Source organism: Sycon ciliatum, chromosome 7 (assembly GCF_964019385.1).
Source record: "Sycon ciliatum chromosome 7, ocSycCili1.1, whole genome shotgun sequence".
In the NCBI taxonomy this organism is placed as follows: domain Eukaryota; kingdom Metazoa; phylum Porifera; class Calcarea; order Leucosolenida; family Sycettidae; genus Sycon; species Sycon ciliatum.
The window spans coordinates 14545608-14562629 of NC_088649.1; the positions used below are offsets into that span (position 1 = coordinate 14545608).

General features: G+C 48.6%; 2 protein-coding genes and 1 long non-coding RNA gene across 3 annotated transcripts in view; 1 reads left to right on the forward strand and 2 right to left on the reverse strand.

The window, feature by feature from the left end:
• The window catches only part of LOC135821930 (uncharacterized), a 1412-nt gene extending 1403 nt beyond the window's left edge, over nt 1-9 (reverse strand). Inside the window, exon 1 of the mRNA XM_065334903.1 lies at nt 1-9. This exon is cut by the window's left edge and continues 1403 nt beyond it. The gene's annotated coding sequence lies outside the window, so the exon portion shown is untranslated.
• A 4025-nt stretch (nt 10-4034) lies between these two features.
• Nucleotides 4035-5015, forward strand: LOC135821631 (lactosylceramide 4-alpha-galactosyltransferase-like). The gene has a single exon (XM_065334628.1). The coding sequence runs from the start codon at nt 4035-4037 to the stop codon at nt 5013-5015; it is 981 nt and encodes a 326-aa protein (XP_065190700.1).
• Nucleotides 5016-13716: 8701 nt separating this feature from the next.
• LOC135821931 (uncharacterized) lies at nt 13717-15050 on the reverse strand. Its single transcript, XR_010554425.1, has 2 exons — nt 14492-15050; nt 13717-14095 (listed from the first exon to the last, which is right to left on the reverse strand). It is a non-coding gene; the product is annotated as an uncharacterized LOC135821931 (long non-coding RNA).
• Between the last annotated feature and the right edge of the window lie 1972 nt (nt 15051-17022).

Consider the following 17022-nt stretch of genomic DNA (forward strand, 5'->3'; position numbering starts at 1 on the left):
TACAAACGGAGGCGGCTCTTGGAAGATTTTCTGAATTATTGACAGCATGGAGGCGTGTATTTGCATTTTGGTGGCCTTACACTCAGGCTCTAAAACACCTCCACTCTCCTTAGGCATTGGAACGATATGAATAGGGGCCGAAGTCAGACGGCAGCAACAGCAGGTAAGTGTGTGTACATGTGGTCTTGTTCTCCCCCCCCCCCCCCCATGCGTGTGAACTGGTGCTCCGCAGAAGGGGCAGTCATGTGGAGAGGTTTTTGGTTTCGGTCCTATTTCTAGTATCCTGTCACCGCCAGCGCTGACGGCGAACATCTGCTGCATCATTGTCACCGTCCCCGGTAATCTCATCAAGGATCAGGTGGCTGTTAGTAGTCCGGCGGTGGGCGCACCATTTTTACAGACTGTCCGACAGTCCTGATTAGAGCAGGACAGTCCTGCTTTGGACCAAAACATTTGTGTACAATTTACATGGGAGACAATTGCCTTTGTATTATATGTTTGTATGGTGTCCTGCTTTGGAACGTGGCAAGCCTGAGGCTGGACAGACTGTTTTCACTACGCCAGTTGTGCGGGGTACGGGTATGCATGCGTTGCACCGCTGGCTCTTTCCGCCAGACAGTCAGTTCGACTTGGGAAGTGGAGATACTAAACCGACCAGACTCAGATAGGAGGTCATACACTGTATCAGATTGCCGAATAACGGATGGCTGGGCGCTCCGAGTTAGTAAATGTGCGGTTAGTTGAGAATCAACACTTGGTGCGCCAGCATAGAGGGTCTACATTGTATTACCGGTAGTAGCGTGTGCTTGCAATGATAGTAGCAAAAAAAGTTTGAAAAAAACATACCCGAAAACATGCAACTCAACACCAGGGGACTAACCACGTGACTCAACACCAGGGGACTAACCACGTGACTCAACACCAGGGGACTAACCACGTGATCGAATTTCGTACATCATACATGTACAACGTAGTGGTAGCCGGCTTGGCAGATAGTGACGCGCGTGGTGCAGAATTTGGTAGTTTGTCGTGTATGTTTGGTATCAGCGTATGTTGATAAAGTAATGGAGCAGGGTAACCCGGTTCTAGGAAGCTCCTGTCGGAAGGTTTGTGTGATTCGGCCAATTCCGCTGCTTTCCGTGCATTATCCTTGTTATCCGCAAAGGGCTGTGCACATCACCCATCAGGGAGTCGTATCCAAACCAGTTTGGGTACGAGTCCCTGATGTGTTGTAGTCTGTGAAGACTGAAGGGCTGTTTTTATTCAACTCAATCCCTACGTACAAATACTTTGGAAAGTGGAAAGTGCGCATAAAGGATTCACACAATCTGTCACTACCACTGAAGTCTGCAAGCTCCTCAAGAAGATCTCCCCTTTCAAATCCACCGGATCCGACGAACTCCCACCCCTTCCTCTGAAAATCTGTGCAGAAGAACTAGCCGGTCCCCTCTGTCTCATTTTCAACGAATCACTCTCCCTCGGTTCCTTTCCAGACATATATAAAGTAGCGTCTGTATTCCCCCTCTTCAAGAAAGGCAATCCAGAATGTCCCTCTAACTATCGCCCCATATCTCTACTCCCCATCGTATCCAAGCTTCTAGAAAAGATCGTCCTTCAAAAAACTGCAGCGCTATATCAACACCCACCCAGAGCTCAACATTCTTCCTTCCCAACAGTTCGCCTACCGCTCTGATCACTCCACAGAGGATGCACTTTCACTGGCTATATCAAAGTGGCAACAACGCTTGGATGACGGTCAGAACACCGGAGTGTTATTCTTGGACATGAGCAAGGCGTTCGACCGGGTCAAGCACCAGCCACTCATCAACGAGCTCTACTCCTGCGGTATTTGTGGCACAGCACTGTCTTGGTTCGCCTCCTATCTAAGCGCTCGTCGACAGACAGTGACGAACCCCTCCACAAAAACATCCGGCGACTCCGTGACCTGTAGTCAAGGGGTACCTCAAGGCTCTGTCCTGGGCCCCGTTCTTTTCACAATCTACACAAGACACGTAACAGACGTCACACCAACTCACACATCTAACATACTCTACGCCGACGATATAGGACTCCACACATCGAGCAGCTGCATCAACACGATACAGGACCGACTATCAGAGAGCTTCGATACGGTTAAATCACACCTCACGGAACTGGGCCTCCTACTGAACCCCGACAAAACTCAGCTATTAATCGTCCGCCGGAAGACAACCCCATTTCCACCTACCTTCACTGTCATCTGTGGTAACTTCCCAGTATCCCCTTCCCAGTGTGTCCGTTACCTTGGAGTGCTAGTCGACCAGCACCTTGCCTTCAAGGAGCAGGTCGGGAAAGTTGTTGCTGACGTCAACCGTAAGCTGGCCGCATTCCGCAGAATACGACATCACATCACCACCCAGGCACAACGTTCCTTTTACCTAAGCATTATCCAATCCACCATGGAGTACGCCAGCAACAGCTACGTTCACATGATATCAGCAACCCTATACAACACACTCATTCGATGCTTCAAACGTAGCCTCAGGATAACATTTGGCACCCAACCGCCACCATTTGTCAACGCCACAAAATTATTCCTGTCGCCATCCGTTATAACCTAAAGATATTTTGCCTTGTCTATAAATGTGTGCATGGCCGCCGCAGCCCTCTACTTGCCGAGCTTTTTGTACTTAGATCAAATAGCAACCATACCAATGCCTTGACAAGGGGACAGTCCGCCCTGGCTTTAGCCCTGCCTAATGCTTCGTCACGGTACGGTTTCTATGCTTTGCCTTACCTGGCTGCTGACAGGTGGAATTCGCTTCCAGCAGCATGCCGCCAGGCAGCCTCCTTTGCAATGTTCAACAGTACTCTTCGCAGCCTCTTTTGCAACACATAATGGCACAGTATGCAGCCACCGTTTTCTTTTTTCTTTACTCTATTTCACGCACTTACGGCTTTTTTCATTCAGCTCTATTTCACGCACTTACCTAGGGTACCCTGTAAAAAGACTCACAGTCTGTGGGGATTGCCCTAGTAAAATAATAAATACTACTACTACTACTACTACTACTACTACTACTACTACTACTACTACTACTACTACTACTACTACTACTACTACTACTACTACTACTACTACTACTACTACTACTACTACTACTACTACTACTACTACTACTACTACTACTACTACTACTACTACTACTACTACTACTACTACTACTACTACTACTACAATGATTACAGTCAACTTCGCTAATAACGACTGCGGATATAACGACAATTCGCGAATAACGACGGAATTTCCATGCCCAGAGTAAAGTCCCATCCAACTGTAATACATATAATGAGAATTCGGGTATAACGACACTTTGTGAATAACGACACTTTTCTGATGCCCCGCCGAGTGTCGTTATAAGCGAAGTTGACTGTACATGTATGTAGAAGTACTAGTACTACTAGTGCACAGAGTGTGACTGGTAGCAGTGGCAGCAGTGTGAAATCCAGGGCTGGTCCAGTGGACATTCGTGTGAGCGTCATCACTCATGTCCTTGCTGTCTTTCCACACGTCGCGGTCTCCACCTACACTTTGCAGTACGGTCATGTAGACTGTACAGTGTAAGAATAGCCGTGGTCAGTCAAAGAAATCCGACGAAAGTGCCGAAAGTAGCGAAAGGCTAGCCTCTGATCTGCGGCCCTCCGATCGGCTTTTCGAACGACTACGTGCATGATGGCTGTGTGTTGGGTTGCTGGTGTCCTTCACTGGCCGATAGAACATTGTCTCTCCGAAGAAAGTACAAGCAGTCGGTTGTGTGCGTTGGTTTGATGAGTTCGGAATGCCTGACTGTAGTGAAGCTGTGGAGTGGCTCTCAATGTCTCACACTCCCTGAGATCCGCAGCGCAGTGCGGTCCGCCTTTCCCGGGGAGCAGATGTTAATCATGGGACAAAGCTGCTGCCATTGATTCGGATGCGAGTGAAAGCAAGTTGCTGCTCTGGCGGCGCTCTGCTGGCCATCTTGTTGAGTGCAGCCGCGTGCATCAGGCTCCTGTACATGATAGCATGGATCTTAGCGTGCGGCGATCCGCAACCTCGCTCCGCCAGCGCTTGGACAGAAACGTGCCGTGCAGAATGTATCACGGGCTCGGGGGCCGTGCCGAGACTAGTGCACTTCATACAGATCGGTGACGACCTGGCGTTCCACCACTGGTTATCTGTGATGTCTGCGATAAAATTCGTACGTCCCCTCCAGGTCACGGTACATCATAGAGGCGTGCAAACAACCTGCTGGGCGCAACGCATCAGGGACCACCCGCTGGTGAAGTTCGTACCAATCGACTCCGACCGGATACCTGAACGCGTCAACTGCCAGCGCGTGGAGCAGCCCGCACACCACTCCGACTTTCTACGCGTCGCGTTGCTATGGCAGCATGGTGGCGTGTACATGGACTTGGATACGATACTGACAAAGCCGCTCGGCGACCTGCTGGCCGACGAAGAGGCGGTGGCGAGTTACGAGATGAACGACCGGGTTGCCGTGGGAGTGCTGATTGCACGCGCTCGGACGTGCGTCATGTGCGACTTTGGACGTGGCATGTACGGCCGCTTTGACGGCACCTGGTCGGCGCACTCAGTGTTTCTGCTAACGGACATGCTCTACCGGAGGAGCGCACATGAAGAGCGACCAGCCCGCTACCCGGGCGTTAAGCTGTTGCCGTACGAAACGGGTTTCTACCCGTACAGCTGGTACGACGACCATCTGGTGCAGATCTTCGAGCGGGACGCGCGCGAATCCGGCTTTGAGCCGCCGAACGTCTACGCGCTCCATCTCTACAGCAGCAGTGCAAAGCGCCGGTACCTGGAGAACATGACGTACGACACGATCATGCGAGGGCAGCACACGCCGTTTGCACTCGTCGCCAGACAGGTGTTGCCGGCGTCGTTTCTCCCGGAGCACATGATGACTTCGACTGCGGCAGCGGCGAGTGACAGCAGTTGTTCGAAAATTCCACTAAACGATGACGCCGTGGCTTGAGCTACAGGTACATGGTGGCATGGTCTCTTATCCAGGGTCATTTATTTGACTGGAAATAGCATCCCTTGGTCCTGCATGCTTTCAGTGCATGGTCTTCTACATGTAGGACAGGTGATCGCCTTGACAGGTTTTTACCTGAACACACTTCCTTACCTGAACACACTTCCTTACCTGAACACACTTCCTTACCTGAACACACTTCATTACCTGAACACACTTCATTACCTGAACACACTTCATTACCTGAACACACTTCATTACCTGAATACACTTCATTACCTGAACACACTTCATTACCTGAACACACTTCATTACCTGAACACACTTCATTACCTGAACACACTTGCCTCCTAGCAAGTTGTTAACACACAACTCAATAGTAAGGAACCTTGTACTCCTGCCTTCATACTAACTATCTTGTCAGTCTTGTCAGTGTAGTTTGTACCCTTCATCAGAGTACCCAATGCTGTAGACAGCAAGCTGCTTCCGCCATAAAGGCCTCATCAGTGGAGTACAGCTGGAGCTTCCAGCCATGGTGCAAACGAAGCACCGCAGGCATTTTTAGTTAAAAGATAGCTCGTCGCTCTAGCGCCACAGTGCTACATTTTTAAAACCAACTCCATGCATGTAGATGCGGGCAGACAGCCAACGCTGTTTTGTAGGCATTGGCGGATAATGCTCGAAAAGGTGGCAGATTCTGCTCCAAAAGCAGTGAAATTGGCAGAACCATACAAACCTTATGGCGGGCAATTCCTCGAATTCTGCTCCTTTTCTTTATCCACGTACCAGGGGCGTCGCACACGGTACGGTCACTACGGTATTGACCGTACCACTTTTTGCCCCAGCTACCCCGTGAATCAATAAAATACACCAAGAGTCCATAACCCCTTTTTTTTTTTTTTTTTTTTTTTGATAGTGAGGAAAATGTTATCAACTCCAAAGCACGAAAAAGGCCAAAAACTAAACCAAGAACATATGCAATAACATGTTATTTATAAAGACAGGACAAGTGAATAATTAGTCAGTCCATTGTTCATGATGATCTCCGACGGTTACGTCGGCAAGCGAGCCTCCGCCACTGCCAAAGCAGCGTGGGCTCCGCAGGAGGGTGCAAATTTCAAACCAAAATTTAAACGCCTACAACCGCGAATGCACATGATACAGGATTTCAGAAGGCTGAAGGAAATCCTGCATCTAACAAATGCCATAACATGAGAGTAATGCTCACCCCTCTTCTCCGCCAACAGATGAGCAATTCGTTTGTACAGTGCTGTTGATGCTGGACCCATTCCGCCACTGGCTGACATGACCGCCGGAACAAAGGAGGCTTGCTCAACCTGCCTCACCCGCTCCTCATAGTGCCTTCTCTTTTCTTTTTCATGTCGATGATACACAATAGTATGTGGTGCAGATCGATTTGAGCGTGAGTGAGGATTAAAAACCCGTATATCAATAAGTTTATCAATGCGATTAATAGTATTAGTGAAGCGGACATTACAAAAATGATGAATGAGAATACATGTATCTAAAATGGTTGTTCCTAATCGATTTTCTTGAGACTATCATCAGGGAAAATCGTCTCACAATAGAGGCTATACGGAGAAACAAACTACTTATAGGTTATTGGATAGTGGGAAGTATACAAGGTGAGGTGTGAAAAAACTAAAGTGGGAGAGAAGACGAAAGAAATTAGAAGAAAAGATGTGAGAGTGTTCCCGACAGTGCCGTGAGGACTGTTGTCAGACAAACCTATTTTGCCACAGCATTGACAACAGTCTTTACTACGGCCCGTGCGTTCACGGTGAAGAAGGATGTTCTTCCTACCCAACTGATTAGCCATGTAATCTATCATTTTGAATGTCGGCATTGTGATAGCCGATATGTAGGAAGAACCCTTCAGCACCTGAACGCACGCGTCAAACAACATGTACCATTGTACCTATTGTCAGATGGAGCCAAAGCCCAGCGACCTGGACGAGGCCGTCCCCGCAAACAGGTGCCAGTTGAACAATTACAACAGAACCACACAGTACCGGTTGAACGTACTACAAGTACATAGGTACGTGAGACTGAAGGAATTGGCCAAACACAGGTACGGAGACCGGTAACAAGGAGCATGACTCGTGCGCTGGTAATGACATCTACAACCGGACATGGACTGGCAGCGAGCAGTAGCGTGGGATTGTCGTTGGGTGCAGAGGACGGGATGGAAGAGGAAGAGGATGAGGAAGGTGAGAGCAGTGATGAAGAGAGTGAGTTGGACAACCAAGATGAAGATGACCGGACTGAAGGTGAGACCACAACGAAAGGGTCAGCCATTAAGAAACACCTCTTGTCTAGTAGCCAATGCCGCTCAGTGTATGATGATTCATGCTTCACTGTTTTGTGTCGTGCTCGTAGGTTTCGTGAACTTAAGGTATTAGAAGCTGTTTTCATCCGTAAACACAATCCTAATCTATGCATTCAGAAAGAAAATGTCACAAAACTGAGACTCTTCACCTAGCATTCTCACACGTATTCATTCGCATACACCTACACCTCACAGTTCCTCACTCTATCACATTCACCTGCTTCCACGCCTTCATTTCACTCACCTTATGTAGTAGCTCACACCGTCGGGAACACTCTCACATCTTTTCTTCTAATTTCTTTCGTCTTCTCTCCCACTTTAGTTTTTTCACACCTCACCTTGTATACTTCCCACTATCCAATAACCTATAAGTAGTTTGTTTCTCCGTATAGCCTCTATTGTGAGACGATTTTCCCTGATGATAGTCTCAAGAAAATCGATTAGGAACAACCATTTTAGATACATGTATTCTCATTCATCATTTTTGTAATGTCCGCTTCACTAATACTATTAATCGCATTGATAAAGTTATTGTCTCCTCGTCGCCTTTTCATATCAATAAGTGTACGCTCAAAACGACTGCCCCACAAACCATTGGCAGCGACATCCAACCGGGCACGGTCTTCCACATTTGCGGTCCGGTAGCGAAGACGCTCCCCCGTCAGCGGTTGCAGCAAGGGCTCGATGGACACACTGGTGCACACCTCGTCCAGCAGCCGGGCCGTGACGTCCCGAATACCATTGTGTCTAATGGAGGGAAACCCTCCATAGGGGCACGACAGGGAATGCGCGACAGTTGCCTCTTGGCCGCAAGAGCAGTGTGACGGTACCCTGGCCGGTGTCCATCCGTAACGGAGGCAGAGTCCGTCCCAAAACTCTCCCTTTGTTAAATTAAAATGATATTTCTTAAGTGGACGGCACGTCAGCCAGCTCGACGACCCTTTCTCCTTCGCGACGTCTATGACATGTCGTAGCGACTCCGACGCACTGCCCGATATCGCGTCGAATTCCAGTTTCTGATGACGTCGAGAAGATGCCTTGGCGTCTCTCTTGGCCGATCTGATTAACACTACCGAGTCACCGATGGAGCCATCCCCTGACAAGATTCTCCGAGACAAAGGGTTGGTCATCCGAACCGACGAGTCGTATTGTTGGCATAGGGACACAGGGTTAATCAAACCGAGCCCACCCAGACGACACGGCAAAGCCATAAGCCGTCGGAGGGTGTCGCCTGGGGGTGCACGGCAAGTTAAGGCGGGAATCAGTTCAGACTTCACAATGTCCTCCAGCGGTTGGAACATGGGTTCGGGTACCTTCATGGTACGACAGAGGAACGCCCATCTACCCCTGAGGCCCGTCACATACGCAGAATACGCAGCCTGCGGCTGGGTTTGTGCAAATACTGCTAGCTTCTTCAGTTCCCCCATCCATTCGTCCACCTTTGTTTTGATATAGCTTTGAAGAAAGCTGTCCCTTCCGATTGCTGCGCCAAGATATCGTGATCCCTCGTCCGTTATCATTACACCAGTGTCTCGAAACAATTCAGTCGCCTCCTGGTAACACCTTTCCTTGACGACAAGGACCGATTTCTTTGGGTTTACGTAATATCCATATGCCGGTCCTCTCTTGTCCATTATGTCCCACCATAGACGGAGTCTGCGAAGACGAGCAGCAGCGGATGAATCGTCCGCGAACCATGACTGCACCGCACCCGCCTCATCCGCCAAACGTATCAAGGGCATTATTCCCAACGCGTACATGTACATTGCAAGGGGATCACCCTGTGTTGTCCCTTCTTGCGACAGGATACTTTCACCGTCCACGTAGAGATGAGCTGGATCACGGTAGGTATTAATAAGAACGGTAGCAAGTGATGGACACAAGTGCCGAACATTTCTTAAGCAATAACCCCCTTTTTGGACTCTTGAATACACTGATCTGGGATTTCCAAAATTTTCGGCTCTTCCACCACTCCCCCACGAGTAAATTGTAGTTCGGATGGCTGACCGCGACCGTCGACCGTACCACACTAAAATACCTTCCGTCGCCCCTGCGTACCAAACATGCATGAAACGGTAACCTCCCGCGACAGCGCGTCCATGTTAGCGCGGTGCACTTCAGCGCGACCGCCTTAGCGCGAGGCATTTCAGCTCGGTGCCATTTCAGGGCAGTGTCTTGACAGCGCCGATGATTTCAGCGCGAAATTTTTAAGCGCGGGACATGTCAGCGCCAATTTCTTCAGCGCAGATTTTTCCGCGGGAGGCACTTCAGCGCTGTACACGTAAATGTACGTACGGGCACCAATTAGCCGGCAGCCGGCATGCAGGAACTTTACAGTGCTGGTAACCTACAGGACTGCTGTCGTCAACTGATGGCATTGCCATTCCTGCCAGAAGACCAGGTCACAGCCGCCTTCGATCGGTTGGATTGAGAATGCTAACGTTCCGATGTCGCTGTGGTGCTGCCATGGAAGGGACGTCAGGACCAACAACAGTGTTGAGGGATGGCACTATCGATTTAGCCGAAAGGTGAACATCACCCACCCCAACGTATGGGTGCTGTTGGAGCAACTGAAGATGGAGGCTTCGCGTACGGAGCTTCTTGCCGGCCAGATGCAAGCTGGCCAGCGCATCCCAGTCGGGAAAGCTTCATACACTCGACTTAACGATCGAGTTTGCGTCCTGGAAATCAGACGTGCAAATGGAGAAATTACTAATTTTGAATTTTTTTCGAATGTTGGTCGACTTTATCATTTCTAATCTACGGATTCTCTTGTCATATCGCTATATGCCAACTAAAATAATAATTCAAACTATGTGAAAACAAGTTTGTCAAAGAATCACCAAATCACCAAATTCCGCTAGCGAGAGTGCAGACGAGACCACTAATTCCGTGCGTACGATAATGCGTAAGATACTGCGTAATAGTACACGTGAAAGTGCTTCGCGCTGACATTATTATGCGCTGAAGTGCCTGGCGCTGATGTTACCTCGCGCTGACAGTACATCGCGCTGAAGTGCCTTGCGCTGACATTACCTCGCGCTGAAGTGCCTCGCGCTGACACTACCTCGCGCTGAAATGCCTTGCGCTGAAGTGGTCGCGCTGAAATGCCTCGCGCTGTAGTGGACGCGTTGTCGCGGGATGGAATCCATGAAACTTACCAGAAAAAGTACCGAATTCTGCCAATTTTTTCTGCCGGCATTATCCGCTTATGCCTAGCCAACGCGCATCATGCAACGTACTACTAGTACTACATGTATGTACTGTCGTGGATATGGAAATCCAGTCGATTGACCGGGTCGGCGCCCTCAGCGCGTACAGAACAGTGCACAGTAGGGAGGTTCTGCTCTACGTTTTGGGAACGCGACGCAAAGAATCACGCGAACTTTCTTCGCGTTCCCGTAACGACGTAAAGACATGCTGTTCTGCTCTACGTTTTACCAAGAGTAGATAAACTGTTTATCTACTCTTGGTTTTACCTAGAGAAGTCACGTGGAATGTGTACTGGGAATTTCCCCTTCCATATTTGGCAGTTTTCTTGCAGTTTTCTGCATGCAGTTGATCGATACCCAGCAAATCCGTACGCATTTTCTCTGCGTGTGCCACAACGTAGAGAACCTCATCTCCGCGTAGAAATCTGGAGCCAAAACACGCGAAGCCGTAGACTCTAACCCAGACACCTGCTCTCTACGTGATTTCTCTACGTTTCACGTATAGCAGAACCTCTCTAATCATGCTGAGGTCGAAGTGACCAGCGCTGTAGCGTGTACCGCTTACCCACGGCTGCATGGCCAGCGCCCTGGGGGCCGGGGCCGCTAGACGTGCGACCGGATTTCCATGTCCACGACAGTACAAAGGCAGTAAGTGCAGGGTTTTTTTGTGGGGGGGGGGGGGTAACGGCCTCTTTTACGGGCAAGATAAAGTCATGAAGACGTGAAAAAAATAGAGATACAGTCTGTATCGGCTATAGCGTACCCTTTTGATTTCCGTGATTTTATCACTATAACCGATGCATCACTATATAATATATATAGTGATGCATCGGTTTTAATATCGATCGATTTTTTTCGATCGACACATTTATTTATTTATTTATTTATTACAGCATCTCATAGCACAGTGAGAACACCGGCCAATACAAAGAGAGAGGGTGTTAGCCAACCACGGCATGAAAGGCAAGGAAATACTTCCAGCATGTTGTTTTGACAAATGAGCATGCTGCAGCGCGCTGCATACATGTACATGTACATAGTTGACAGTGCCCGCATTTCCATAAACAAATTCTGTTATGTACATGTACAATGTACATGTATCACTATAAAAATAAGCAACGTGAAGAAAGTAAAAAAATAGGGCCTTTGATATTATTGCTACGTGTATTTTAAAGTTATCACTATAGCCGAAAATAATAATAATAGTGTGTTCGGCATGTTTTGATTCTTTGTTGCCATCATAATATTCGATATTATTCATTACATCCGATAATATTGGTTATAGTGATATTTTTACTGGATAAAATACGTGTTGCTTTTGATATGTCGTCCCAATATCACTGTAGCCGATATATTCTTATATCCGGTCACTCTATAGCCGATACAGACTGTACCATGAAAGGTAAAACATAATTTTATTCAAGTACAATACATTGGAAAACTCCAAATATTCCACGTAAAACGGACGAAATTCAGTTCTCAATAACCGATGCCTACCCCAGCACCATCCTGCGTCGACAGGCCTGTCAGGCGCCTTGCAGTAAGTGCAGGGTGCTTGGCATTGGGACTAGTGGACGGGTCTACACTCTACAGATCTACGGTACCCTCATTAGAAGATAACCCCTGGGTTTCAATAATTGTTTGTCCTTTAACATAATAATGTATACACGAAATGTATCAACTATCCGGACGTGAAGGTACGACTTTCAGCAAGAGTACATAACCCGGGCCCCCCAGAGTGTGCAACGCCTGATCCAGCTCTGCATAGGGTCTTGGTCGGGCGGAATCGGATCTTTGCGTCATAATACCGTACAAATCTGAGGGGAACCCGGGGAGTCGCGGGTACTCTTGGATCAAAAACAATGGTGCCCTGCCTCGAGACCGGCCTTGCACTGGTGTGGAGTGTACGCATGACATCAGAAGATCCGATTCCGCTCCACCAAGACCCTATGCAGAGCTGGATCGGCGTTGCACACTCTGGGGGGGTAAGTGGTAGAATGGCGAAAACCGGAAGCTTCTACGACAAGGATAACATACCTAAATTACCAATTGCAATTTTCCATATTTGGCACGAGGGGGCCCCCTCCCACCCTGTGACGTAAAACGTTCTCAGCCCGGTCCACTCAGATGAAATTTTCAAATAATTGAAGCAAGAATGAAAAGTCCTTGGCCATTGTTGAAGTGCTTGTTGTTCTGTGCCATGCCCGATTTATTGTCACGACTCGCTGCTGCGTCTCTGGATGCAACAATGTCACGAAGAAAGAGGCGCCTGCGGGCTGTCGTAGCATGGCTTTCCTCTGGCTGACGCGAACCTGACGACAGCTTGGCTATGGAGAGTATGTTGGAAGGATTTTTCTCCGACGAAAAATAATCGTGTCTGCACTGAGCATTTCACTGAGATGTGCTATGAAAGAGATTTCCAACAAGAGTTTGCACAAAGCATTGGTGGCTATAAGCAGAAGCAGCAGCGACGCTTGAAGCCAGGGTCTCTGCCATCCTGAAACTTGGCGGTGCATGTCATACTAATAGTTAGTAGCTCCTCTACCTCTGCTGCCAGCAAAAGCAGACCATCTTCGATTTACTTCCAGGAACGTGAGCACGATGAGGTAAGTGAACGGCATGATTTTGTGCCGTCCAGAACGTAGCTCTAAACGACTACAGTCCAACTCAAAGTCCTCTACTCAAAATCCTAGTCAGTGAAGTCGAGAATTGATGTAATGTACATGGAACGTTATCATGTGTGTTATTTCGGTTCTCTTTATCTGTAAGTTTCCATTGCGTTACTTTCCGGTTGCAGCTACACTGCCACAAATACAAGGTACAGTATGATTTGTAGTCTGGAAATTGTCCATGCTGTCATACTGAAGTGGGCACCAAAACGTGTCCACTTTTCGTACAATGGCATGAGAGCACGGGTACAGTCGGCATGTCTGTCCCACAATGCCAATATAGGGAGAGCGCACGCCAAAACCAAGGAGGGTGTGCTCAGGTACAGGCTGGAATACACCAAGAGCACAAAGTGGCCAAGAAGCTGCACGACAATGTCCTGCAACTTCTTGAAGGACCTGTTGAACGATGTGCATACAACCATTCTCAGCATTCGCAACGGCACAACCCCATGCTCCCGAACACAGTACAGTCTTGTGCCATTGTATCTGTCAACTTTACCAGATTGTTCATGCAGCTGCATTGGTGCAAAGCATGCGCCCACCCGAAAACACAAATATTGCCCGAGTCAAGAATAGTTATAAATCGTGTCTGTCAACTGTTTTCTGCATGCACATGTACCAATGATTATGTGAACGTCAACCAGGCCAAGAAGCATTATCATCATCATCATCATCATCATCATCATGTCCAACTGCTTCCTCAAAGCCCCAGTGCGCATCTGCATTGGCTTCTGGTACAGCTGCTTTATCTTCGATACCACGCAAGACGGTATCACACGCCGCTGCTTGCGTCCAACGTATCCATGGGTGAACCATGTGTATTGTCTATACGCCACACGTCTCCAAATCCTGCACAAAACAGTTGGAGAGATGTAGACACACATACCACGAGTGTCTTCATGATTGTGTAAAAGTAAATAGTTTCAGTGTAAATAGTTTCGGATTCGAATTAATATTTCTATGGGCTGCTATACTAAAGACACTTTGGCCTTTTTTCAAATTTACATCACTTTTACACACAGTTGAAACACTGACAGTGCTAGGAATAGTATGAATGAAAGACATCGTTGTACCAGTATAATTATATTGGCATGGGTGCAATAGAACTTCATGATTGTGTGATGGAAGTTGGTGAATTTGAATACTGTACACAAAATCATTGCACAACACTTCCCATCTACTTTGTACCGGTACATGAAACATGGAAAGAAAGGAAATAATGAAACCGATTCAGTGAATCCTCACCTGTTTGACCACGGTCCACACCTTGCCCGAAATTCTTCGAAGGAAAGCAATGCAACCTCGAGCACTGATTTTTGCAGGCAAACAACAGCAAACTCTGAGTGCTGCGTGACGCACTGCAGCCCTTCCTGCTCGCCGCGTTTACTGAAAGCTGCAGGAACCTCCCAGCAACAAGTCGACTCGACCTCGCTCCACATCATGCTGCATTGTCCGCAACGGCATCAAGCAGTGCTTCTCACGCGAGCACTTGCAACCAAAGCGTTCTCTTCACGTTCATCTGTTTTGTAGTCTCAGAAATATTACTTGTAGACAGTTTCGCAGACGCTGATGCGCGCTTCGGCTCGAACCTAAAAGGCCTCGGTGTTGTTGAATCCGAAGTGGCGTCCACCTCCACACCTCCCGTGGTCTCCTCTTCCTCCAACATGATGATCGAATGAATACTAGTACAAGGGTTATTGATTGAAGAAAAAACAGTGAATACCTTTTTCAAAATTTCTGCAGGTCTACCATTTGAATAAAAAAATTTGGAGGTCACTGAGAACGTTTTACGTCACAGGGTGGGCGGGGGCCCTCTCGTGCCAAATATGGAAAATTGCAATTGGTAATTTAGGTATGTTATCCTTGTCGTAGAAGCTTCCGGTTTTCGCCATTCTACCACTTACGACATACTCTAATGGATTCCGCAATAAAAAATGGGGGTGATTTTGGACCGGAGTTCCCCTTTAATATGAGGTTCTTCTTGTAACCGCAGCAATGTGGCATCCACGGCCAACTCCTGGCTTGGCCAAGGTCGTATCTTCGTGACCGAAAACTGACTGTAGTTGTTGGCGGTCAGTCCTCCCCACTGTTCCCGATCAAGGCTGGAGTGCCTCAGGGTAGCCTCCTAGGTCCCACTCTTTTCCTGTTATATGTAAACGACGCAGAACAGTGTTTGGCCCCAGGTTCCAGTCTAGCTGTGTATGCGGACGATACAACACTCTATGCCCTAATCAGAAACCCAGATACCATCGCTGCTGCTTGCAATAGCCTCCAAGCATCTATTGACCGCCTGCAGACTTGGGGTGCCCAATGGAAGATAAAGTTCGAGCCATCAAAATCTCAGGCAATACTCCTTGACCGCCACAGACCATCCCTGGATGTCCCACAGCTCACATTTGATGGCATGCAGGTACCTGAGAGCCCTCAGCTCAAGCTGCTAGGAGTGTTATTTGACAGTACTCTCTCCTTCCGGGCCCACATCCGTTCCCTTGCCGTGAGAGCCAACCAGCGACTCGGCCTGCTCCGAAAGGCATCTCGAATCCTGGACAGTGCAGGGCGCCTAACTGTGTACAAAGGATCTGTACGGCCTATAATGGAGTACGCCCCTCTCGTCTGGGCAAGTGCGGCACATTGTCACCTCCGTCAGCTGGACCTGGTCCAGCGTCGAGCTATGAAGGTTATTGGCCCCTCATTGCTCCCCAGCCTGGCAATCCGAAGGCATGTTTATGGGCTGTGCTACCTGTATAAGTTGCAATGCATACCAAGTCCAGCTCTGCTTACCAACATGGTACTTCCCCCAGCAAGAGGTAACGCTGCACCCCGTACGCACCGGCAACGCCAGTCCCTCGGTGGCCACTCTTTCCAACTCGCAACTCCTCTGCCAGCCTCCAGTCCAGAGTTCATCCGCCGCTCCTTCCCATACTTTGTCCTGGAGAGCTGAACACACTGCCTGCCCTAATCCTCGCCGAACGCCCAACTCTCAAGAAATTGCCGACATTCAAGACCGAGGCCTACCATCACCTCCGCCAGACCAATTGGCTATGGGCCACTGACGTCCACCAGCACTGAGAATAACCGGTTGTCTCTATTATTATCATTTTCCGTTTCTCTCTCTCTCTGTCACTCTTCCTCTCCTGGGAAGCTCCTCATGCTCATACTCCCTTTCTCTGTCCATTTCCCCTTCCTGATGCGTAGACCAACTGATGAACCCGAGACCACTAGGTCGGGGGAGGTTGACCTACCTCATCGGCACGCATGCCAGGCTCCACTGTGTTGTCAATGTTCGCTTGTCCAATTTTGTCTACCTCCCCGTTTATGTTGCTGGCCAGTGCTTTGTAGTAAACACAAACAAAAAACCCGATGTACTACAACTTCAGTGTTCGAGTCACGTTGCTGGTGTGTGAGGTCGGCCAGGGAGCGAGTTTGGTGGAGGTGGAATGGTATACATGTCCACCTTTTCTAATTGTCCGCAAATGACCAATGGGTTTGCTCCCACACTGGAGCTCGCGCTATTCCGCCGACTTGACCTGACACTTGACTGACTCACGACTGCCATCCCGAGAGAACACGAGAAGCCCATCGAACCTTCGACTCGGCAAACCTGCAAGAAAGCACCACTCCCTGCTCAACACACAGTGTTTCGGGGAATTCACCCCTCATCAGTTGAGCTTGAGTAGGCTGAGGAAGATTGTGCCTGAAGAGCACCACTTATATAGTGCTGTCCGGGCACAAACATCACCAGGGATACAAACTTACAGAGACGCTCCGTTTCCAGC

Coding starts and splice junctions, on each gene's coding strand:
- LOC135821631 (XM_065334628.1), top strand. CDS start 4,035: ATGATAGCATGGATCTTAGCGTGCGGCGATCCGCAACCTCGCTCCGCC.